Source organism: Nesoenas mayeri (genome assembly GCF_963082525.1).
Source record: "Nesoenas mayeri genome assembly, chromosome: 1".
NCBI classification, from domain to species: domain Eukaryota; kingdom Metazoa; phylum Chordata; class Aves; order Columbiformes; family Columbidae; genus Nesoenas; species Nesoenas mayeri.
In genome coordinates this window covers 189,279,347-189,304,644 of record NC_137541.1, presented here as the reverse complement: position 1 = coordinate 189,304,644, position 25,298 = coordinate 189,279,347, and the positions used below count along the sequence as shown (strand labels likewise).

Here is a 25,298-nt window from a genome sequence, read left to right as displayed (position 1 = left end):
CAGACCTCTGGCTAGGCATTAGGAGACTTTGAATTAAATGGGAAAATGTGGAGTGACTGTAAAGCAGAGAAGCTGAATTGCCTGGAGGGTTTTGGCCTAGAAAGGTTTTTGGTGGAAAGATATTTTAAATGGTCCGAATCTGTACGTCTCCTTCATTTTCTATCCAATATTTTCCCAATTCCCCTCGGAGTGGAAACTCAAGCTGAGTTGAAATGGCCCTTCACGTAGCTCTGATGCTTCCCAGCAACTAAACCCTTCTTCTCAAAGTGGATATTTGTCTGAAACTGCCCATAGACATTCATTTGGACCGCCTCAAATCTCTTGAGAACTTTTTCTTTCTCTTTGGTTTTACCCTCCCTTTTGCTTTCTCCCCTCCTCTCTTTTCTATTTCCTCCTATTGCTCTACCACTTATCTCATGAACCCATCCCTATTCCCACATCTCCTGTTCCTCATAGTCAGGCAAGTGTCTCCTCCTCCACTCCCATCACTGATTCCAGTCTTGCTGCATCACTTTTCTTCCTACGCTGGGTTTCCTCCCTCAGTACACAAACCCAGATTACCAAAGCAATAACCAGGCACATTAGCTACTGAATATATTGCTTTTTGTTGTTTCTATTAATTTTCTCCTTCCATCCCCTATTAATGCATTCCCAACAGGCTATTCCTCCCACCCCTCACCTCCTGTACAACATATGGTAGAGAGCACTCATCTGACCTCACTTTTGACATCTAGGAGTTAGATGTCAAGGTCTGACCACTACAGGATGTCTTTACAGTCAACAGAGAGAAAGGATAGGAAGCGCCTGGGTCACCCCGGCTGTAGAGGGAAATGGCTGTGATTCACTGCTAGGCATTTAATATTTAGATTTCCCTTTTGGAGATGATGACTGTCACCCAGCAAAACAACCTGAACGGCAACCAGAATGGTAATCAGAAACTGGAAATATTCAGAACTGACCATTTCCACTCTTTTTGTGTGCTCAGAGCTAGCAAAGCAGCAGAGTCTATGGAGTAAAATGCTCTTTGCTCCTTTTGAACTTAGGACTATCTAAAAGCAGCTACAGAAGAGGTCATATGACATGAGGTCAATAATAGCAGAGGACTGAACTCAATCATCCAGGGGGTTTCTCCCAGTCCTATTTTCATAAAGATACATCTCCTCATCCTTAGGGGAATAACAGTAAAAATATGATTGGTATGTCCCTGCTCTGTAGCTAAAGGGAATCAAAAAGTCTGAAATACTTTGAGCATGAGGGTCTCCCAGCTGGCTTGTCCCAGCTAAGAACACTATAAAAGGAAACGTACCCTAATGGCTTTGGCATTGAACCCCTGCTGACCTAACTCTATCTGGATACATCTGACTTTGTCAACAGAATACTTTGAATATTTTGCTGAGTTTGCTCTCTATTCTTGGACTTTTCTTTGCTAAGCAAATAAAACCTTTCGTACCATATCTTGTGAAATGGTGAATGCAGTTAACCCTCAGCAGCAACAGTCATGCATAAGCAGTGCAGGTATGGCTAGAAGCTGGGAGTGCTGAGCTCTGATTCAATAGATACAAAGATCTCATGTCATTCTTTGAGGTAGGCTATTGCATACAAATCAGCAGGACTGTTAAAGCTACAAGAATTCAACAGATTAGCTGGATATAAATCTCAAAATGGCAAACCATTAGTATTGGCAGCAGGTATCAAACCACCAGAGGAGATCTGGACCCAACATGAGATAGAACAATCTTCAAAGAATTGCGGTACTAAGTAAAAAAAGGTTCACTATTGCTAGCTAGGGTGGCTTTTTAGAAGAAAAAAAAAATCAGCTGAGTTCCTGGAGTAAAGTTCATACCTGATCTAGACAGTTGCTCCGTAAGTAGTGCAGTGCCTGCTGTATACTCTGAGGAAGAGGCTGCCCTGTCCTCTGGACGTGAACTATCAGAGGCACACCAAAGACGTTCTTGTCCTTGTAGTCAGGGACTTTCATCCTCTTCATGAACTTTGGCACAGACCTGGAAATTAACATGAACAGCCTGCATGAAAATATCAGAGTATTTACACAGTCTCTCTGAGTAACACTGCTGGCAGAAACTGGTAACTGGGGCCACCTCCTTTTTATAAAGATGGTGAAAAAATGTTTAATGCACAACACACAGAAATTTTACGATCTGTATTACTGATGGATTTCTTGACAACTTTTATAAGTAGATGGCCTCTGGCTCTAAGACAGAGCATAACAATCTGCTCTAACAAAAAAAACTTTTATTATGCAGTTATCACTCAGCTGAAGCCAACATGATCTAAAGCATCCATTAGAAACATGAAGGAACAGCACAGAGAAGTATAGTGGAAAGGGTATCTGAGAGAAAAGGAGGTTCTGTCCTCCAACACGCTGAAAGATGTCTATACTATCAGTTACATGATTTAGCATTTCTATTGACTAACAATTTACAGTAATAAATGATGGTGAGAAGTCCCTATGTGCCAGGCTCATCCCTGGTGTTACATGATTTATCCTAGTTGAGTAACTTAAGCAAAGCTGACGAGCTTAATTTCTTCCAAAAATGATGGTGAAAATTAGAACAAACCAGATTCCCTTTGTGGGAGTCATGACTGCAGTGGAATTAAAAAAAAAAAAAAAAAAGTTAAAGAAGGATGACTATGACCTGAATGTGACAAAGATTTTTCTCATCTGTGTGGGAAGGAGATAAAAGTTGGATTAAATGACCTACTGAAGGAGTATACCATATAACTTTACAACTGTTTAGAGTCCCACTCTTATAAATCCTTAGATACTGATTATAAAAACTGAAGAAATATTTGTCAGGAGGGAAAATGTCTGCGTGAACAGCAGGCTATAGAATTTGTTCTATTCTAGTCTGCTTATTTGGAGTTGGTTCAGGTGAGATTCATTTCAGTGCAGATGCTGTCAGCTAGCCAAAGGGAGCTGCACCAAAGGAAAACAGCGATCTGAGGGTTCATCTGGTTGAATTTTAGCTCTCTAATGGAGATTTAGAAGGAGTTAGCAGTCCAGAAAGCCTCTATATGAACTATGGAGCAAGGCACCTCTGGAGGGTGACCCCAACCCAGAGCCTTGGATAGAATGAGTTGCCTTTAGAGTTGCCTGTATTTTTCCACTGACCACAGACAGCCGACCTGACTTTCTCAGATTAGATTTATAACTTCTTGGAATGGCTGATGTCAGTGAGGTGAATCTCACACGTAGTCCCTCTATCTGTTTTTCCACTTCTAAAGGAAAACTTGTCTTATCTAGCTCACAGCTGAATTTAGTGGGATTTTGGTGAAGTGCTTTGAACATGGAAATTACAATGTAAATGTCAAGTCATATTATTTTTGGAATCGGTGTCTCTGTGTATTAGGGAAAGCTTCTGTTATCCTTTTGATTATTTCTCAGATACTTCTAATCTCTTATCTATGCCCACTCCTATTCCAGTACACTTCAGTCTGCGTGGCCCATCAGGGTTCATATACCACTAAACACGTCGACTTCTGTAGCCAGTTGCCAACATCTGCTCTTCACACCACACTTTGTGTGACCAGTTTGCTCTTACAGGTGCTATGGCAAGTCCAGGACTGGGCTAAAGCTTATATCTTTTGATCTGCTGAGAAAAGTCCCGTAACTGTTCTAACCCTTCTTTTCAAGCACAAACAAACCAATATTGAGTACATGAAGTATCATCAGCAGCTGCTTCTTTTCAAATCACAAAATGAATTCTGGGGAAGACTTACTATAAACATTTCCTACTTTTAATCACTCTCTCCTACTCCAGTTTATTTTTCTGGTACTGGAGTGTTGTTAGAGAGGCCGGGGTTGTCTCTCTGTTAGAGCACAGCAGTGAAGTCAGATCTCCAGGATCTATTTCTGACTTTGCCACCGAGTCACTAGGCAGGAATAGATTAAAGTGGACAGTTTCAAGTTCTACAGCTGAAGTAAATTGTTCTTCCTAATTGCATTTACTGAATTTACTACGAGAATAACAGAATTAGGAGAAACTATTTTTCCTAAAAATAGCTCTCTTTCAGTTACCGATGGCACTCACCAGGTCCAGCCGTGCTTATTTGACATGGAGTACTTTTCCATGATGGCAGTAAGACGAAGCAGAGAGAATTTTTGCAGTAGATTCAGTTGGGCTGCTGATTGATTGCTGATGTGAAGGGATGCGATGGAGTGGCTCAGGCAATGAGAGACTTGGAAACTATGCCATCGTAACCGCCTTTAGCAAAATAAACAATAGAAAAATCAGACAACAGTTTTAACTGAGCAGAAAAAGATGGTACACTGTGAGTTAGTGCTGGGCCATACACAGAACACACATAAACATTTACACACATATTATGGCTTGTGGTGTGTCAACTGAAAGAAAATGTAGCTTGGAGGCAAATAAAACAATTTGCTAAGCCTCTTTAGTTTTGGAAATGCCCAAGCTTTGATTTTTTTAACGTTAGATTCACAAGTGGGTCCTGTCCATGTGCTCAGGGAAGTGATGCTGCCTGCTGCACCCTTCAGCCCACACATTTCAAACAGGATGTGGGAGATCCAGAGTCAAATGCTCTCTCCCTGACTCAGAACTGGGGTTTGATGCCTGGTCCCTCACCTCCCAGGGGACCAGCCTGACCACAAAGGTATTTGGAGATGAGGTTCTCCAAATATCTCTGTTATTAAACACTGAAGGATTTTTGGAGAAGGGACTGAACCCTGTGTCTCCTTGGCAAGAGCCATAACCACCAAACTATTGAGCCACTCACATCTTCTCTTTACTCCAATGCATTTTCTCCATATATCGGATGCATTGGAAAAAACCTTATTTAAGTTTCTTGTTTTGCTAAACATGAGATCTGGCTCAGATCCTAAAATCTTTGGCACTACTCATTTACTCAGTAGTTTCCTCGAGTTCGCTTGCTTGTGATGGTCTTGAGCAAGCACGGGTAGCAGTAAACCATGGCATGGCAGAATGCTCTGAGAGGATGTGACAAGACTGATGACAGATCACAAAACACCAAGTATTTTCTCACTGCTTTAGCACATACAAAGCCACCCTACACACAGCAGTATGGATCCACAAAGGCCTTTACCTGGGACTGTGCTCCCTTGGCTCAAGAGGAACTCATCCCTCTGACTTAAAACAGATCTGCAAATCGTTAACAAAATCCTGCTTTTCTATTTTATTAAGGAGTTAATTGTATACCATCATTTCACTCTGTCACATAGGGAACTGAGGCAGGGTAGGGAAATTCTCTTTGGGCACAAGGAATGGATTTTTAAAGCAGACAAGTGCATAAAAAAATGCGCAAGGCTACTGACGCATAAATACTGGGGTGCACAGCTTAGAAGACAAAAAACTGAAAATTTATCTCACAACTTATGCAGGGTCCTACTATGCAATCAATGGATCAAGAGAGAAAAACAAAAGCGCCTTAGTTTGCTTTATTAATCCAATTCTCCATTCATTCCACATAACAATTTGCATAGTGGGACATCCCTTTTCCCAAAATCCCACCCTTCCCTGGGAAGTCCCCATCCCCATACAGGATGAGTACAACTGTAATGGTATCCACACCTTCTGAGTACCAGGCTGAGAGCTTCTGGTTTATTTTATCATATTTCATGGTCTATGGACTTGTATACGAAATTTTGCTACCTACCTGCTTGGCCTTGTGAGTGATGCTCCTACCCCAGAGTCTCTCCTGTCCCTGACACCAGTGGCTTCGGATTCATTCAGGGATGTTCCATCTCTATCCATATCACTTGGTGTGGTCCGGCCATCAGAGACAGAGTTTCCTTCAAAATCAAGTGTGATCTGTGTGGGTGACTGGAAAGGCAACGACGGAGGTTCCCTGACCGATACATCATCAACCGGCAGACCTGGCAACACATTCTTCGACCAGCCATCTACTACCTCCTGGAGCCCATTGACATGTTGCAAAATGTCATCTAAATGAGGAAAAAGGACATCTTTCTCTAAGTCCAGGAGATCCCCAGTACTAGCATACAAGTGGGAACCTGGCACATTGTCATAAATACTAATTCTGCTCTCTTTAGGACAGCAAGACATCAATCCAGACTCTTTTGGAGTAGAGCAGTTCTGCTTTCCCAAAGAGATGCTGCCTGTCCTCCAGTTTACACTGTTACTGTTGTCTGTAGGTGAGAGGCTTTCAATGGAAAGTGCCTTTGGGAATGTCCCTGGTTTATGATCCTTGGGAATATGTACAACCAAGTTCTCTTGGGAATGAAATTCATTTCTGCGGTTTTGGTCCACCACTTGCCGTAAGGCCGTTCCTGCCAGAACATCTAGGTCCTCCAGGTACATCCCGCCTCTCTTGTTTGCTTCATAGCATTTGCGTTCCTTCAAACACGGTGTGCTCACCCCGCTGCTGCTGTTTTCAGACTGACTGCTGTCACTGCTGGATTTGGCAGAAAAGGAAAGCCCTCTTTTGACTGAATCTTTTCCTAAGTTTTGGAGATTGCCATTGACTATCTGTACACAGTGCATGTCTTTCAAGGATTTCGGCTCATACTGGAGAACAGGTCCACTTATCTCTAAAGGACCCGTTCTTCCTGAGCCTTTTAGTTTTCCATGCACGCCTTTTGCTTTTAGTGTCTCCATGCGTTTTAGAAAGGTTTTTGCTTTGGTTCGTGTTGGTTTCTCATTCTTCAGGTTGTCCTTGGGGGACAGGGCAGTATTTATCACCGTGGAGTCTTGCAGCAGTGTGCTTTCTACATCATACTGGCCAGAGCAGTCACAGGTCTCCCTGGCAGTGCTGCCGACGCCAGACTGACTCCTGTTGTCACTTCCCCCACTGCTCTCGCTGTGAATAGATGAGACCTCAGGTTCACTCAGATCTGTAAGGACGCTTTCGCTGCTTGTTGTATTTTTCATTTTAATGTCCCCAGAAGATCCATGTCTGTCTGATCGGTGAAGCAAAGCATCAATGTCGTCCACTCGAGACCATCGTCTGCTGGTTCTTTGGAAAGTCCATTTATTACTGATAGCACAAAGGTCTTCTTCATCTGAATCTTCACTCTGGAAAACAGCAAGTGGCATATGTTAAAAGAAGGTGCTTTTACTTGTTATTTGAATTAGTGTGACTGTGCTGTTCCATGTGAGCAACAGGTGGTAAAGTCTCCCTGAACCTGAAAGACTGGTCATCAATTCTTGCATTACAGCCTCTTTCATCTAATTGTAGAGACTGTGGCAAGCACCTTAACAAGTAATACTTAAAAGACAACTTGATGTTAGGGAGCTCAAGAGTCTCATCAGTGCCTCTTGGCTTCTATGCACTGTGCACAGTGCTCAGATTGCCTGTGCACTGAGCTGTGTAGGACTGATGCCCACAGTGACTGTTTAGAAAAAAGCATAGGTTTCCTGACTTGCAGGGGTGGTGTTAAGATACACACAGTAAACACTGGGAAGCAGCTGGGTGCTACAGGAGTGTGAGCCAGTTAAGACCAAAATTGTTGTTTCTATTATTCTATTCTATTCTATTCTATTCTATTCTATTCTATTCTATTCTATTCTATTCTATTCTATTCTATTCTATTCTATTCTATTCTATTCTATTCTATTCTATTCTATTCTATTCTATTCATTTTCAGAGACACCCCAAACTTGTGGTCCCCCAGCCTGCCCCCTGACCTCTCCTGAGGCAGCAGCAGCCCCATGGCCCTTCCTTGTCTCACCCCTCAGCCTGGGGAACATGGAGTTGTGCTTATGGTTAGGCAGCTCCAGGAGCTACTCTGCAATGCAAGCAACATGCACCTTGAAAAAAAAAAAAGGATAAAAAAGCTCTCCTTATGACATTTTTCTCATCTATTTGCTCAAACAAAAAGGATACATCTTCAGCATGAAGCATGCAGTCAGTGTCAAATTCACTGTTCTCTGAGGATGTGAACCCCACAGCTGCTAATGAATATCCTTCCCTTGACTTTGAACTGGGTTTATACCGCATTATTTTTGTACATTTGTTCTAAAGCAGAACAAACTAACTTCACCTACATGACATCCAAACAGCTCTTCACATTCTTGGAAGCAGTGTGAAGGCAGTGAAATATGACAGGCTGTCAGACTAGAATGAGGTGCTAAACCAGAAGTACTATTTTGGGACTGGAAAAATTCTCCTTTTAAAAGTCTATTATTAGAAGCATTTTTCTATGAAGTTTTGATGGTAAAGTTATCTCCCATCTCTGACTAGCTCTCTGCTGGCCTGTTTAACTGAAAAATGTAAAACAATTTTTACCAGAACCCCAAAAACCTTAAATAACGTGAAACCTCAAAAGATGCAGATTGGGATCAGTAGTGTGCCAGGTCTCACTAATGCCATAAGCTTTTGCCAGTTTATCACTTCAGGTTGGCCAGCTGTTTTAGATCATGTCCAAACCATAAAATAAAATACAGCTATGAATTCTTGAGTTTAGTAATTCCTTTTTAATCTGTTAATGGTGAGGTGTGCAGCTCAAGTTCATTCACAGAAATGAATGGAGATATTAGTTCTGCGGCTAGCTAGAGAGAAAAATTAAGCAGGTAGAAAATTGGCAGGAAAGGGGCTAGAAAAAGCTAATACTGCTTTGGTGATTATATCTGCAGGGAAGAAATGGCACACCAGACAGCTCTGTCTTGGTTTCAGCACCACAGTTTGCTGTATGCATACACAGACTGAAGGACTGCACCGACTCAGACACTTAAAAATCCAGCTATTGTGGTCTTAGTAGTGCCATAAAGTAGATATTTTAAAAACCATAATGGTATGTACTTTCAAATATTTAGTAGTGGTAATTATATCTACAAAGCATTCCACTGCTGAAGCGCTGATGGCATCAGCCAATAGGATAAAATTATACTTTTTTATTTGTTGTACATCCCAATATGCCAAAGGGACCTTAAAGAAGATTCTTGGCTGACACAAATCCCTGTAGCTGCACTGACATTACTGTATGAACTGACAGAATTTAGCCTGAATTTCCTACAAGCTGGAATCAATTAAACTAGCCAAAGTGGAAGAGACATTGTAAAAAACAGCAAAAGGAGAGCACAGAGTAGGAGACAGAAATAAATGTAAATTCAGTAGTGAATATACTTTAAATCACTTTTAGAGGAAAAAAAGTTTTAAGATTTTTTTAAAAATAAAGTAGAGATGAACAGAAATGGATATTGATAATAAAAAGTTTTGCCCCTAACCACAACAAAGATAGGAATGCATTCTGCCCAAGAGCCAGCCAGAAAATACAGAGAGTTTTTGGTGCTGAAATTTGCAGCTGAAAGAAAAAAAAAAAAAGTTTAGCTTTTTGGGTTTTGTTTGTTTGTTTGTTTAATTTTTTTAACTGGTAATGAAACATGCTTGTGTTTCATCAGAAGCAAAATCACACAAATGAAGTATCTGGATACTGAAATGCTGCCATGGTGATTCACTACAAATTCGGCTGCACTGCGAGTCCTGTGACATAATGTGCTTTTCTTTTGATGGAATCAGTAGAAATTCTGGAAGCCACGAACATCCTAAATGACCTACTGTTCTTGGTAGATATCAGAGTACCCTGACAAACAAGACTGTCCTAAAAAAAATGCAGAGCACTTTGCCAACCGACATGTCACCGTCTATGGGGACAGTGGATCAAGAGTAGGTCTGAAAGCAACAATTCATCCTACACAGGCGGAGCAGACATCTTGTAGCAGTGACTATATACTTCTACTGACCTCGGGTGAAATCAAGTGCATGGCTTTGGAGCATATTCAAAAGTCCATTTAATACCATTATGTTTGGGAAGACGAGAAGGGGCAAGTTTCTCGAGGAGTGACTGATAACATTTGCCAAAGAGAAAGAGGTTTTGATTCACAGATTTGTCACAGTTGCTTTAAAATTGTACAGCTTTTTGACTGAGGGTGTACTTTCCTGAGATACAGAGGGATGCTAACAAAAGGCAAAAAGTGGGTTTATTTGCGGTGGAATTCTGCCACATTTTTCCAGCTGGGGGCAGGAATTCTCATAAATCGACAGCTGCAGAAGGCAGTTAATCCAAAGGCTAATCTCTGTCTGTCCAAATCGCTTACAGACATATTTGCAGCACATGCACGAGGATTTCTGTATGCATGTCGATGAGGCCAGCAGGAAGAGAGCAGCCCACAGCGTGAACGGTTTGGGTGGGAGCGCGGGCTGGGGGAGCGCTCACGCCGTGCTGGCTTTCACAAAACCTTGCCTAGTAGCTCGCTTGGCCATATTTTGATAAATCTCTCAAGCAGCTGCAAACCTGTTATCCTGAACCTCCAAAGCAAGCTGATTTTGCATTTCATTGTTTAGATCACCATAGAGAGTATTAGGGGAGGCAGTATCTGCAGAAAAAAAAAAGTTTGCTTGGTTCGGTGTTCATTTCCAGCCCCAATTCCAGCTTTTACACTTGCATTTAGGTTTCCTTCTGTCAGCAGTCTCTCCTCCCCAGTCTCTTTCCCCTGTTCTCCTCTCCCCTACATTCTCTTCTGCTTTCACATGCTCTGGATCTGCCATTCCAAATCTTTTTCCTCTCCTCTTTCTCTACATGTTTTCTGTGCTCTGCTTCTCCCTGGCCTCATGCAGGTAGGGACCCAACCAATTTCTATGCCCCTGAAAGTGCCAAGTAGGGCCATTCGCAAATGAACGGTCATCTCCAAGGAAAGCAGTTGAGGGCTTTAATCCATTTAGAACAGGAAGGAGCGGCAGCAAAAGTTAAAACAAATATAACAACAAAATCCTCGTTTTTTTAATCCGACATAGTCAGACACTTAAAGAAGCAAGCAAGCAAGCAAGCATGCAAACCTCACACCAAACCCAAAATAGTTGTTGAAGAGAAGAAGGACAGGAACTAAACAGAACTTTCAGAGGACAATCAGCATTCACCTATATGTTGCTTTTTGTAATTCTGTCTCTTGTGCAGCTCCTGTATCTCTGCTTGAGCACAAGTACATGAGCGCATGGACATAAACCAGCCATTGCTCCAGGCAGGTCAACAACACAATCGATTGAGTTAGCTTTTGCTGAAGGACCTCTGCTTCCTCCTGTGGAAGGAGGATTTGCCTACCTGCCCAAATCATAAAGTTATTGTGTAGTCAGGGGATTTTACTGTTCCTTCTCCCAGGTGTGATGTATGTGTTTGGTGTGGAAAGTGTTGGCACTTATCAAAGACAAGAAAAACCCATTAGGTCCGAAGCAGTGAAGAGAAGTGGTCCCCATGGCTCCAGTGAATGGACAAAATGCAAACTAAAGAGGCTATAAACACAGAAGAACAAATGAGCATGTGCCGAAGGCAGAATACCCGGACATTAAAACCATTCTTTGTTCAAGCTGCCTCAAAGAGTGAATAGAGTATGAATAGACTGCATCTGCTAAGACACCAAAAATGCAACTCTCGGAGGTAGTGTTAAAAAAACATTAGACAAACACTCTAAGGAAGGAAAAACAGACACCCAAGATTTCTGAGAATTGACAACTACCATTGTACACTACTGAAGGGCCTGGGGGAATTTGTGAGCAGAAAACCAAACGTTCAACAGTTAACAGTGGACATGTTACAAAACTCAAAATCAATATGCACTTTCTGCAGTCCCTGCCGAAACCCTTTAAGCTCAAATAATTCCTATATTACACAGCAGCTTATAAGGATGACAGAGTTTACTTTCATATTCTTAACCAGGAATAAGTCAGGACAAGAAATAAAGAAAAGCCATTGTTTTCATCCGAGCAACTTCCATTCTCTAAAGCAGGATTTTCCACTGTGTACTCACAAGGCATTGGCAAACAAGCCAGCCTAATGAAACTGCACTCGCTAACTTGCGTTGCACATACGTAAAGTTTTAAGTACTACATGTGCCCTTTTAACACACATAGTATTGTTCCTGCTGTATTAGTCACTGTTTTTTCTATTTTATTTATAATTTCAAGATTTAGCAATTCACAATGTCATGTGTCCAGATAATGCTGACACACAAGTTCAAAGTCAAATACACTTAACTTACTTTTAAGAGCATTACTGACTTAAAGACTAAACTGTGGAGGTCTTATCACAAAAGCTGGGGCAAAGCCAGCACATTTCGTGAAGTTTCCTTACCTTTTTTCTTTGGAAGTTCACATCGAGTTTCATTGAGGCGCACTTGTTCAGTGTGTTCAGTCGTCTACAGGGCAAAGCAAATTCAAAAGATTAGCAGCACCTGATTAAAGGGCATGACTTTTCATAAGTTCAAAAGCTTTCCTCTTATCTGCCTGTAGGGTGCTAATGGCACACAACAGGCTTCAGAAACAATACTGGTCATATTATTCCAGGCTATAACACCACTGCATTCACATTACTTGGTAGCCAGGTTTATATACTACTTTTTAATTCATATAAATTTAAGTACTTAGCAAAGGAAACAGGTATAAACCAACAGCTCTGATGATAGATGGGAAAATGTCAGGAGAGGAAGTAGGTAAGTTGCCTTCTGAAGGACCATAACATAACTGATCTAAAACTATTTAAGGCTGATATTAGGGAGTTTAAAAAGTTGACATAAAGAAGAACTTCTAGCAGTTAGTTAAATGTTTCTCTACCGTTAGTATTTCCTTTCCCATACCTGTGGATCTTATAGACAGATTAACACCACAAGTGTAACAAATCTAACATCTATGATCTTTAAATGAATATTTTTAATTATTTTTGACCGTATCTGTAATTATGTCATCAGGGACTCTGTAAGGCTTCTGCTCCTTAAATCCAAGGCTATCCCATGAAAATAGTGGGAACGTAAAGATGGAAAATGAATGTGTGTGTGCCCATGTGCAGAGAAAGAGGACAAGAAAACATGCTCTTTCAATAGAGAACCTACCATGCTAAGCAAAATTGATTAGCTTTTATTTATACTTAAAGGTCTTGATTCATTAAACCATCCATCTTCTAAAACCAGAGGCTCAGAGTCAAATGTGTTTGCCTTCGAACATTTTCCAGATTTAGGGCTGAATTTCAAAATAAGGAAAGGCAGAGTGAGAGAGCCCTGTGCCCACCACACTCCTCTCCAGGCTGCCCATTTTGCTTCTGGGCCTCGGGAAGAGGCTGCAAATCTGCAGAACTGATAACTTCTGAAATGTATATGATAAGTTACAAGGACACAAGAAAAAAAGTATCACATCAATGATGTTATCTTTCACATACCATAAGAACATTATGGCAGTAACATATTCCTCCCCGGGACTTTTAATATTAGAAAACCTTTCAAATTCCTACCACTAATAAAGAACCAGCCCACCAAATGTGGATCTTCCTTAAAAAAAAATCCTTACAAAATATCACCTGCTCATTTGTAGATAAAGTGCTCCTCCTTAACTCAAGCCACCAAACTTGTTACGCCATATCAGAAAAGTCATGTGCTTATCATATTAATGTGAGTATAATGCATGCACAAGCACACCCCGCGTGCATGATAGTAATATTCTTGTAATAAATTTCAGGCTTTGTGGCTCTGCAGCTGTATCTTCAGCCTTCTGCCCACAAATCCTCCTCCTCAGGGATTATTTCTATTATTGCAAACCTCATCTTTTGCCCAAACATGGAATTTCTTAACCCAAAGTTGCATTTTCTTGGCGCCCTGGGACTGAATGATGTTCAGAGCTTCTTTTGAGTGCAAAATGTTTACGTTTGCGTCTCAATATGAATTCTAAGTAGACAGAGGCACAGACACACTTTTGAAGGACTCCAGCCTAACTTTCTATCCTTGGACCAAGAGGTGAACCAAAGGCTCAGTTTGAGTCCCTGTACCTCTGCATTAGCTGGACTGTGCTGGAGGGACAAGTTTGTAGCCACGTTTCCACACAGACGTGCTGCTGCTTGTCACCTGAGTGCCTGTAGCTGCCTATCTGCAGCAAGCTGCAGTTACATCCTCACACCTTTACCTGGTGAGCTGCCAGACCAGGGTCAGGGAAGTGCTCCCTGCTTCCTTCACCTAAATGTGTCCTGCAAGGCTGACCCAGAGACAGGCGTCGGCTAAATTCAGGCCCAGAGGCTCAGAAATCCTGAGAAACCACCACCTCCTTTCAGCCTGCTCACCAGCTCTGACCAAGCCATGGGCTCCACCACCATTGCCTCCAGGAGAGCAGCACTGAAGAAGCTCCCCTGAGAACAAGGGCTGTGGCATGGCCCCCTTTCTCCACGACAGCCCCTGGCAGGGATCTCTGCAACTGCTTCCTCAGTAGTCTATAAAAAACCCTCTATACCTGTTTGCAGTTGTTAAGGATAAGATGTAGAATTAAACATTTTAAATACAGGGATCAGTGCTCCTTCCATTCACTACACTGTCATTTGCCTTCAAAAAACCAAGGAGTGAGCCACACACTTCAGGAGTGGGAAGACAAGGAAGCAACAGCCCTTGATGTACCCTTTGCCCTGTTTGCACCCACGTACCTCTGCACAAGCCCAGCCGACAGCAGAAAGTGTCATGGCTTTTATATTAAGAAGGGCTGCTTCTTCAGCATAGAAAAGTGTACAAAGCACATGATCAAACCAACAAGAACGCCCAAAGCCATCACCTTCCCACTAACGACATCCAAAAGCAAGATCATTTCAGCAGGAACTGAGTGGTCATCTCCATAAAAGTGAATATCCTTGATTAAACTGGAGGCTTGGGAAGCCACACCATTGTCCTGGCTGCTTTCTAACCTGGCTTTGCTACGAAGAACTTGCTCCATCAGAAACAAAACTACTTTTTACTGGGTGCCAGGAGCTCAACCTCAGGTTTTAAATTCACCCATCTACAGAACATCAGCATGCTTTCTGGGGCTTTTCCAGTGCTGTGGAATGATTTGCCAGTGAAATTAGAGAACTAATGATCATATTTGTGAGCTTGCCTGGTACTAACAACTTCAATCAAAGCCAGTCTGTTTCCACTTCTTATGCTTTGTTGATGTGCCAGCGGTGGCAGAAAGCTTTCCTCATCTACTTAAAGTTGTTACATGACTGACAGCCAAATCCTCAGAAAATCTTTCAGAAAACAAAAAATAAAAGTCTTTATCTACAAAAGGCTGCCACTAATGTCCCAGTTGAAGTAAGCAAAACACTACACTTTCACGTCACTCCTTGAAAACATGGGAAAAGACTGCCTGTTTGTAATGTTAGCAAAACACAGAATCTGGACTTGAGAAAAGGTAGGAGAAAACGCATTAAATAAGCTTGTACAAGAGACATGGCTATATAAAAACCAAATAATCTAAGATGTATTTCAACACTCATCTGGAAAGCTCTGCAGTTTTCAGGAGAAGCCTGCAAAATATTTGCTACAGCTAGTGCTTCACTGATGTTATTTTTATTTCTTCTCCAGGCCATCACAGGTAAGCACTGCCTCTGTGGTTTAGCACTTATCTCTGTAGTGAAATATCATGTCTTTGTTGAAAAGCGTCCCTTGAAACAATACATTAACACCAGCAGAGTGATTCAGGTGCCCAAACAGAGATGTCTAGTGCTATTTTTGATCCCCTGGAGTACCAAGCCTGCCCTTCAGCTGCTGCAGGTCCCCTTGGTTCAGCCAGCCCATGGAGAAGTCTGAGATATCTTAGGAGATCTGAGATGGCACTAAGTAAATATATTTAAGGCTCTGGATCCCAGCTCCAGTGCTATACCTATTAACCCTTATGTTGGAAGTTTTACAGAAACAGGAAATCTCTGGCTTTAGCATCTTGTACAGCACCTAGCAGTGTTTAGAAATACATAGGAACTTGTAGTAATGCAGGAGCTGATTAGCTGAGAAACTTCTGGGTGATCTGTTGTCCTGCTTGAAGAGCCATCCAGATAATGGGAAGACCACTTTAAAGTGACTTGGAACTCCCTGCAATCCCCTCAACCTGTTCTGCAGCTGCTTCCGAGCAGATGGTGGGGAATGCAGCTGGGGCACCAACTGGTCACACAGGAGAAGACACCATAGGGAGGGCTTGCATGGACAGCACAGTGTCTCCTACCTCTGCAGATCTGCAAATGTTCTCCCTTACGGACCGTGACCAGGCAAACATATGATACGGTTCCATAAACTCCTCTATGAGGGAAACATGATACTATTTATTTGTTTTACCATTATTCCTAGCCAAGTGTAAGTGCTGCATACACATGCCCCTAGCTGGCTTCTTCTGTGCTGTGGAATCTGGGAAGCGGACATCCAGATCCTCATGCTGCACACTGCTGAGGTCTGAGCACTGAATAAGGGTCCTCCCAGTACTGGTGGGGTTGGTGTGAGAAGATGGCACTGGCACATCTGTGCTCCACCAGCTTTGTGCATGAAGAGAATACAGTATTTCCCACTCCTACCACTTTTTGTCATGGCTGCGAGTGAGTTACTTTATAGGCAACGTGCTCACATAAGGTGAGTCAACTCTACTTGAGGTCAATGGGAGCCATTCTACTGACTTCAGAGCAGGGCTTTCTGTACCACATATTCATCTCCTAACAGCACCTACAGCAACGTAATTCAGCAGACAGGACTGACTGTACAATCACCACTTAAAAACTCTAATAGTAGGATGTCCCCTGTACAGCGAACTTAGAATTATATATAAGCTATCTAAGAGACACTAGCTATGGAAAAAGAGGTTGCTGTCTGCTTGGCACAGTTCAAATGTTAAGAGCTTGATTGAGGGGACTATGGATCAGACTGTTACAGGCTTGTTCTTTATATTCTCAGTGACTATATTTATGTGAATACAAAAAGAACAGCATGGCTTGGGTTTTCCTTCTCACCTTCTTATCACAGTGCCCACAAAAGTTCCCAGAGCAGAGCTGGTTGCTGCTATTTTGGAAATGACACAGAGATCCAGCTATAAAATTTTCATGCCCAATTATTATTTTGGCAGGCTGACAGCATTGCCTGCAGATTGCATGGCAATTTTCTATTGTTTGTTACTCAATAAAATCTGAGTGGAATCTCTTGATAGATACGCCTCTAACCCAAAGGCCTCAAATTTGCTCTTTACTCTGCCAAATTTTCAAATGATATTGAAAGCAGCAGGAGTGTTAGAGTATCTCAAAAAGGTCACTGAAATATCTTACAATGGGGAGTCTTAGGCTTTCTGACTAAAATGCTACCAGCTGCCTTAAAAAAATAAAAGGTCCCTCTGCATTTGTACCTCATGTTGTCTTGTATACTGCAATGCCATAAGAAAACTGATCATAAAATGAGGTTGAGAGTCTGATTTCAATCCACAAGAGCACAGAAATTCAGCATTTATGCTAGAACCATTACCATTCACAGCTAAAACTGCTCAAACTGATTATCCACTCTGGCATTCCAGATTTAAAATTATCCTTCAAATTAAAAAAATAAAAAGAGAACCCCATTTTGTATAGCACTACAGGCTGAATGCACTGTTAGTCAGTGTGAAGGTTTGGTCATGCATACTTTTGAGGGGAGTTTCGGGTGTTTGAAGAGTGGAAGTTTGGCTCCTGACCTGGGGATCAGTGCATAAACAAGTAATAACTGACCTTCTTTAAACTTTCTATTTCATAAAAGTGCATCACAGCCCATGGCTCTCATATGATATGCTGGCATGTAGCTTGTAGTACTGCCACCACAGAGCAAAGCAAGGGTAGAAAAGGGTAGAAAAGCATCAACAGTGGTCAGCTGACCTGTGAAGATTTCCAGTGCACCGGAAAACTGGGAAGATGTTGGTTTGATAGCTAATACAGTAACAAAGCTGGTACTGGGGCCAGAGGCTGACACTGTTGACTGTTTCTGATGAACTCGAATCTTGACATTTGGCACAATCACTTTGTAAAGGTTGCTCACAGCCAAAGGTTTGGAGCTGCTGACTTACAGCAAATTAAATGTCTGCAATCTGAAAACATAATCTGTATGTAATAACTGTATTTCTACCTGGCTAGTATATGAGGTATTATTCTTTTTTTAGACCAAAACCGTTTAGAAGCTCCCCCCCAAAAAATTAAAGTAAACGGGTGGTGTCTTCTGAATAAAATCATTACAGAAAAAGTTATTAGGCAGTCATAAAACCCCTTCTCTTTGAATAAAATAGTTTGGAGAGATCTGTGTCTGTGCTTATGTACCACAGATCTCAGGAGTATTGCTTGATTTAGGCTAATATATATATATATACATATATACACATATATACAATATAAAGCACTTTGTCACAAGTGCATCTCTCGAGCTGCTAGTTTAGTTTTTCAAAACCTCATCTTTTAATGAAAGAAAAGAACAGTCTCCAGCTGTTCAGCTCACACAAAGAAATTCTCCTAAATATATCAACCTTGTGTAACTGTTGTAGGTGTATCTATGAGTCTACAGAGAGGAAGGAGCAAGAGATGAGCTGTTCACATTTAGCTGCGTAGGTGTTGGATGCCTGGTGACCATGAATGAAGTACCACCACTGCCAGTTACTTTGGAAAAGAAAGCCTGGGGAGAGTCACAGAGCTACACAGTGACTGCACCTCACTACTTGCTCTCACAACAAAGGGACAGGGACAGACATCATACTTGCACTTTCCGATGGTCCTTCAACTTTGAGGGAAAGGGCAGAGAGGAAGAGCTCTCAACCTTCTACTACTTCCCAGTTCCCACACTACAGCAAAGTGTGTCTTCCCCCACACCAGACTGAAGCAAAGGGATGCATGTATGTGTGGAAAGAAGATTTCTCTAGGCATAGGCAAAGCCATCCCTCCCACCAGGCCATACTGAACAGCAAGAGATCAAGTCTGCAGTTATTCTGCTCCCTGGCATCCTTGAGAGCTATCACTGAAGGATTCAGGTATTTTCTTCTTATTTGTCTTCAGACACAAAGCCTACTACACAGAGAGAGAGAATATTCTGTTCCCCATATCCGTAACAGACAAAATGAGATGCAAAGTAGGTCTCACAGCAAGGGAGTTTTGGGAAAGCATTCTGACAGCTGTGCCCAGGAATTACCTGGATCCTCCAGGAAGGAGGGCACCTCTCGGGATGGAGAGATGGACTAGATAGACTGTCTTCCAGCCCTGTTTTCTGTGGTGCTCAGAAACCCTCTCTGCAGTCCTCCATCACAGACTCATTAATCCCTGCAAGGCACAGTATGATGTGCAGTGGAACAGCATCTACTCTCTGATGACTTTAGCCCCAGTTGCAGAAGGGGAAATAGAGTTTTGTCCAATTATCTTGATAATGGTGTTGTGAAAGTTTCCAAAACATGTAATAAAGCCTCTTTGGTTAGGGGCCAGATGCTCCTTTGTCCTTACTAAAGAAGAGAGGAGCAGAATCCAGCTTGAACTCCACACAGGAGAAAGAAGAGGGAAACAATGCCTCTGCAATGTGGTTTTGCAAAACTACCACAGAATTGCTGCTTCTTGAGTCCTGGGGGACAGTACTTGAGCAATGCAATACAGTATATTCATCACAGGCAGAGTATAAAAAGCTAGATAAACAGTAAACCCCTCTGGGAGGGGCAAATCAGTGATTAGTTGTAGCAGCTGTAGTACTGTGGGGTTCTGGTCCCACATCTGTTACTGGTGCCAAAAAGAGAGTACCAAGGGAATTACAGCAGCATGAAAACCATGTCTGCTGCCAGAGAAAGTACTTGCCGAATTCTATGCAATGAAGTTTCATCTTTTCTACTGTGCTTGGACATAAGAGTTATTCATGTGTAAATCAAATGTGACTCCTTCATTTATTCAGGGTTTGCTTGTACTACTACTAGTTCTTTCTTAAAAGGCAGGTGTTTCAAATCCATTGGATCTGGGTCTTCCCAAATCATGTAATGTTTTCTATGAGTGTAGTGGGTCCTACTCCAGGATTTTCCATAAAAGAAATGAATTCAGAATGGTAGCATTATAGATATCATTGCTTAAATTCACATGGACAAGCAAACATCTCTGCTGCTGCTTCTGCTGCTATGCTAACAATAACAAATCAGCTCACATTTTAAAATTATCAGAAAATAAACTTCAGGTGTTTTTTACCTGCAAAGAGGGTCTACAAGGTCCTTGTCAAGAAAATCATGATCTTCCTTTACTGCAGCAATGTCAATGGGAAACTGAGAGTCTATAAAAGGAGACACAAGGTTAAGATGACTGCTTGCTATTCAAATGAAAATACATTGTCTATGTCTAAAATGTTTTGCATGTGCTTGCTCACTGAAATCTGGTATGACTGATTTCACGCAGCTGTGGTGCCTTTCCAGCTGTATCTGCCACCCTTTCAGCCACCTTTTTTTTTTTTTTCTGTTAAAGGTATAGTTGAATGTCCTATGACCCAAAGATAGAGCAAGAGACAAGAGCAAATTTATTTCACTATGGCTTTAAAAAGGTAATTGTTAGCTGTTCTTTCTAGCACCTAGCACAAACAAATGAGATCAAGGAATTACCAACACACTTTCTTTATCCACATGAGCAATAAGGTTCTGTGTTCCCATCACAGTGACTTATTTGCTAGACAGACTTTTCCCATGAAACAGAAATGTTCTGTGCTTTTCACTTTTAATATAGGTCCTGATAACAACATTTTCAAACTAAGGGTTACTCAAGTAAGAGAGACGGAGAAAAAAGAGTTGAATTATAACCCCCAATATTAGCTAAAAAGCCAGACTAGTGTGCTGGAAGCTGACATGTGTAATGAAAAGTGACATGGCTGTAACACATTAGTGGGGCCTCTATAACAGTGGGATGGGTTCCAGTGCCGTGGCTGCTCTCCAGGCTGCTCTGCCATGCTTAGGTACCACAGCAGGACACTGGGATGCAGGAACTACAGCCAGCAGTTTCAGAAACTACTGCTTAACACTGACATAATAGATGTCTGTAAAAAGGATCTTGTTTTCTGAGACATAGACTGTCTAGAGAGCATATTGACTGTATGGGAACTGTGCAAGCCCAGCACAGGTTGTTTTTTGGAGGGAACATCCCTCTGTGTTTGGCAGGTAGTGGGCTCTCCTTTCCTTGGAGAAGTGGGGTTCTGAGATGCTCTGACTACAAGACAGACATAAAAGGTACTACTGGGCACCCAGGAACTATGGTAGCCACATCTATGTTAGCTTTGGTTTGGCAGGGTTATTAGTCTTAGTTTCTTGCTGGGTTCAACAGAGCCCACCTGGCTCCTGTTGGAGCTACCTGAGCATCTCTGCATGGTGCTCCTAGTCCCTGGGCAACCCAAGCAGCCCATCAGGAACCAGCACCTGATCCCTGAGGGACCTCAGCTGGCCATCAGAAGCCATGGAGGTGTCCTCAGCATCATGCCCCTCAGCCCTACTTGAGGGTCTGGACAGTTTCCAGCTGGCTGTCTGCAGAGCTGGCTCTGACCCACAAGGTTTCTTGGCCATTGCTCCATGCATGGAGCCGTGCTGCCTCCAGACCCAAGCTGACCCTGGAAGGTGTCCAGCGGCGTTTGGCTGAGCTACACTCCAGCTAATAAGCCCGAGCAGGCCTGAGCTGGCTCTGTGTCTCTGGCAGACAGAATATGCAGTCTGGGAAAAATGAGGATTAGCTGCAGTTTCCTGCTAAGCAGAGCAGGAAAAACCCAGCCCCAAAACTGCTCCTGATGGCAGCAGCAGCAGTACAAGTGCTTGCCCTGCCCTTGGGGACATCAGTTCCCTGGGCACAAACTTTACAGCTAGGAAGGGGACATGTCCATTTGTCAGCACCAAAATATTGGCTTTTCTAGCTTTGCATGTGTAAAATGCAGCTCTGAATATTCACTTTTGGTAGTTTTGTGGAGTATTTCAAGCTTGTTTTCAGTTAAGACTGAAATTTTCAGTAACTTTCAGTGTTTTCAGTCTTATTTTAGATGCAGTTCAGGAAGGGTTTTTTTTTTTTTTTAAAAAAAAAAGACCAAGGTATTTGGACTTTTTTGTACTTGTTTTTGGTAACCTTTGAGATTTACACAAACTATGTCCCACCTCTTTTTTTTTTTTCCTTCCCACGGCTATGAGGGCAAGAGTCTTGCTTTTCTTTAGGCAGTGGTATGACTCCAGCAGCTGAAGCTTTGTGAAGCAGCCAGCCATGGCCTTAACTCAGTCAAATGTAGAGCTGGCCGACTGCAAGCTCTCCTGGCAAAGGCCCAGTCCACTTTCAGTACGGCACAGAGAGGAGAAAAACCTACTTACCCTCATAGAACTGAGCATACTGGGGAAATCCAGCTGCACGTAACCAGTCACACGCTTCCTTTGCTTCGATTTCTGAGTAGAAAGAGAAAAAATAAGAGTTCACACTTTGCATTAGAAGTTGTTTTACTCACAAGGAAATAGCAAAGAGACTTAGCCGTTCATTGCTTAAAAGTACTGTCATCAGTCTGAAGTATTTCTTTATAGCATCAGAAAATAAAATTAGTGTCCCTCACAGAAATACCCCTGCCTCCACACAGCTCTGGGGTTTGCATCACCACTTGGTGACCAGGGTGAACTGCTAATCACCTCTGCACAGCAGGAGAACTTGCTCAGCCAGCTTTGTGGTCCTGTGTCCTACCCTCCCCCAAGGATAAGTTGTTGGGTGGAGGTGAAGATGAAGCAGGCTGGAAATGGGGTGACAGGGTGCATGCACTGTGTTATTTCCTGCTCTGACACTTGTTGCAGAGAAAAATCCCACGTGAATGCCAGTGAAAGCTCTGACAGGAAAACCCCAGTGTAGGTCTCGTGTTACTGAAGGGACAATTGTACAGGTAGGATGCATCTTCCTACCTTTAGCCATCTGAACTCCATTAAGTAGAGTCCCTCCACAGTCAATAGACAGTTACTTTCAATGGGTGATTCATTTCACCTTAAAGTAGTGTCTAAAACAGGCAGGATAAATCAACTACTGACAATGCTTTTCTCTTGTGGCTGCTAACAGAGGGAGGATAAACAGCTACAGGTATGTCTGTGCAGTTAAATGAAATAGATACAGGCAGTAGCTTCGATCACTGGAAACCAGACATCTCACTCTTTAATTTTAATCCACCTCCAGGCCTGTTTTGGGCTGTTTCAGTTATCTACTAAGACAAATCTTCTCTTGAGAAGACTAGTATTAAGCAGCGAGGAATCCATCTGTGTCATCTTGTCCCTGCCTCTCCACTATTTAGAAGTACGGACACAGCTGATGCTGGACTTGGTTTCCCCTTTCAAGGTGTGTTCTGCCCTGAAGGAAAGAGGTGGGGGAATCATCAGCTGGACAAGAGAATAGTCCCTCCTTATTTTGAGAGTGACAGTAGGGATTTGGTGAGCATGAGGGAGTTGAAGAAGATCATAGAATCATGTTGGTTGGAAAAGACCTTTAAGATCATCGAGTTCAACCATTAAGCTAACACTGCCAATCATGTTCAAGAGGGGGACTACATGAAACCTAAAGGTTTTTGCATGGGAGAGGCAGATCCACCCAACGCAGTTACTGAAGCAGCAGTAAATGTGTCAGCTACACAAAAAGAGAGGATAAATTTTGAAGTATCTCCAGCAAAACAGACTTTGTGCACTACAGCGGTCACACACATGGTTATGCACCCAACCTCTGAGATGACTGATGCATTTTGACAGGGGGGTTACCTCAATTTTTACCAAGCTCCATGGGCTCATTTTATGGAAAGCCATGTGGCAGGTCCAGCTGTGCCCAGCACCCACACTGCCAGCATGCACAGCTGCTCCCACAGCTACTAGAGGAACAACTAAGAATAGGGGCTCATCAGGATAACTGCGTGTTGCTGGGGGAACCCGGGCAATACCTCCTTGCTGCCCAGATCCAGATCAGGATCTACCATTTCAACAGTTCCACTTTACAAAACACATTATCTGCACCTCTTACATTAAAAAAACCAAAGCCCTGTGGAATACAGTGTGCAGGTGTTGAAGAAAGTAGACATTTTATGTTGCTTATTTTTCAACCTGAATGAACCAGTCAAGGGTTTTGGCATGTTTGTGGTTGTAAAATCTAGGCAGCCATAATACAACCCCTAGATATAAAATAAGGATGGAACTGGAAAAAGAAAACCAGGCTCAGTTGCTCTTCTGAATGTTCTGTCTTGCATGCAAAAAAATTTCCAGTTGTAAATCTATTTTCTACTGAGATGCTTTTCTATATATAGGAGATGCTGGTGTGAATTTTTCCCCTTGTAATTCTTTTCAAATCACTCATTATACCCTTAATGACCTTACCCACTGAATCCCATCATAAAACCTGCTTTGAATATACTCTGCATTATTTGACCTGCACACCTTTCCGATCCCCTAAATACTGAGACGTGCCAGCAAACTTTTGTTGCAGAAATCAAAATTCAGAATACAAGGTCTACTTATCAAAACTCCAATTTCCCAAAGATGATTAGATAGCCAGTAACAGCTCCACAATGGCTCCAATCATTAGCAGTGCTGAAAAGGATTTACCACCAGGTCTTCATTTGCTTTGACATTAGTTCATGTCAAGGCCAAGAAAAAGGAGTATGAAAGTACATTCAGTTCTTAACACTGCACAAAAGAATGAGCAGCTTACATAAAACGTGGCTCTCACTACTGCACATCTGTGTGCTGAAAGCACATCTCTATTATGTTCCAGTGAGACTGAATATTTTTACTAAATGCTTGGAAAAAAGAGAAGTCTTTATAGTTTTTTCTTTTGCTTAATTCAGTCTCATGAAACACAGATGAATCAATCCCATTTCAAAATGTATTTTACAACTCAGAACAGCTGTACGTACATTCTAGCTTCATCTGGCCTGGAAGAACAACTAACAGAGGCTGTGGGTGATGGAGAATGCTACCATTTAATGGCCTTATATGCTTATCATATTTCAATATTTTTCACAGTTGGCTGCTCAGAGAAGCTTGCTGAGGAATCTTCCTGCAGTCCAAGCGAGATTTTAAAAAGCTCAGGTTGCAATGGTTGAAAAATTGCTGGGAATAGCCAAGGAAGTAAATCTCACCCTTTGTGGTGGCTTTGTTGTTTTTGGTTTTGTTTTGTTCTGTTTGTTTTTTTTTTCTTTTATATGAGACTGTAACACAGTGCAACCGTTCAAAAATGATTGATGGATTAACTTTTGCTTTCAAGTCTTTTAGTCTATCTCCTCCATGAAGGAACTATTGGGAGTATTCTCATTTTCCAAATGATCATCTCAAATAAACAGATTCTCCCTCAGATAACATTTGCTAAGTCATCTTCCAGGATACTGGGTCTCGAACACAAATGAGTGCCCAGTTCCCTTGCTTGTCTCTCTTTCCTTTTTGATCTTATTCAGAGGACAGCAGAAGTGAAAAAGTGCAATGTGCTGCTGGCCCAGCCAAAAATATGACCTTGCTCATATGAGTGTATTTCTACTGGCTCAAGGCACCTGTTCCAGCTGTTCACCTCCTGGCTGCTCCTGCAGGTTTGGTGAAGAGGCACA

General features: G+C 42.2%; 1 protein-coding gene across 3 annotated transcripts in view; it reads right to left on the bottom strand.

Annotated features, from left to right (window-relative positions):
- STARD13 (StAR related lipid transfer domain containing 13) overlaps nt 1-25,298 on the bottom strand; it is a gene marked incomplete at both ends in the record, with an annotated part of 255,942 nt that overhangs the window by 15,078 nt on the left and 215,566 nt on the right. For all 3 annotated transcript variants that reach the window (XM_080346961.1, XM_080346963.1, XM_080346962.1), the window contains 6 exons: nt 1,844-2,003; nt 4,053-4,226; nt 5,656-7,034; nt 12,083-12,146; nt 19,928-20,009; nt 22,063-22,134. In XM_080346961.1, coding sequence (XP_080203087.1) covers nt 1,844-2,003; nt 4,053-4,226; nt 5,656-7,034; nt 12,083-12,146; nt 19,928-20,009; nt 22,063-22,134 — 1,931 coding nt within the window. The remainder of the gene's footprint in view (nt 1-1,843; nt 2,004-4,052; nt 4,227-5,655; nt 7,035-12,082; nt 12,147-19,927; nt 20,010-22,062; nt 22,135-25,298) is intronic.